Source organism: Myotis davidii, unplaced genomic scaffold (genome assembly GCF_000327345.1).
Source record: "Myotis davidii unplaced genomic scaffold, ASM32734v1 scaffold1915, whole genome shotgun sequence".
In the NCBI taxonomy this organism is placed as follows: domain Eukaryota; kingdom Metazoa; phylum Chordata; class Mammalia; order Chiroptera; family Vespertilionidae; genus Myotis; species Myotis davidii.
The window spans coordinates 321090-321590 of NW_006286237.1; the positions used below are offsets into that span (position 1 = coordinate 321090).

At 52.5% G+C, this 501-nt stretch overlaps 1 protein-coding gene across 1 annotated transcript in view; it reads left to right on the top strand.

Annotated features, from left to right (window-relative positions):
- Positions 1-501, top strand: part of NAV1 (neuron navigator 1) — a 95353-nt gene that overhangs the window by 74854 nt on the left and 19998 nt on the right. Inside the window, exon 16 of the mRNA XM_015559875.1 lies at positions 451-497. Within this exon, the coding sequence (XP_015415361.1) occupies positions 451-497 (47 nt within the window). The remainder of the gene's footprint in view (positions 1-450; positions 498-501) is intronic.

Consider the following 501-nt stretch of genomic DNA (forward strand, 5'->3'; position numbering starts at 1 on the left):
GAAAAAGGTTTCCCTGCCATAGCCAGTTTGGCTCAGTGGATAGAGTGTCGGCCTGTGGACTGAGGGTCCTGGGTTCGATTCTGGTCAAGGGCATGTACCTTGGTTGCGGGCACATCCTCAGTAGGGAGTGTGCAGGAGGCAGCTGATCGATGTTTCTCTTTCATCGATGTTTCTAACTCCCTATCCCTCTCCCTTCCTCTCTGTAAAAAATCAATAAAATAAATATTAAAAAAGAATATATATATATATATATAAATTCCTTGACCGGAATTGAGCCTGGGACCCTTCCGTCCACAGGCCGACGCACTATCCACTGAACCCAACTGGCCGGGGCCCTAAAAACTCTATTTTTAAAAAATAAAGAGTCAGGTGGGAAGGAGGGTGTCTGGGAGGCGGCTCAGGGGAGCCTGGGGTGCCCCTGGCGCCAACGGCCCCGCTCGCTGCCCTCAGACCTGTCCCCGATGGACGGCATCAGCACCTGCGGCCCCAAGGAGGAGGCCA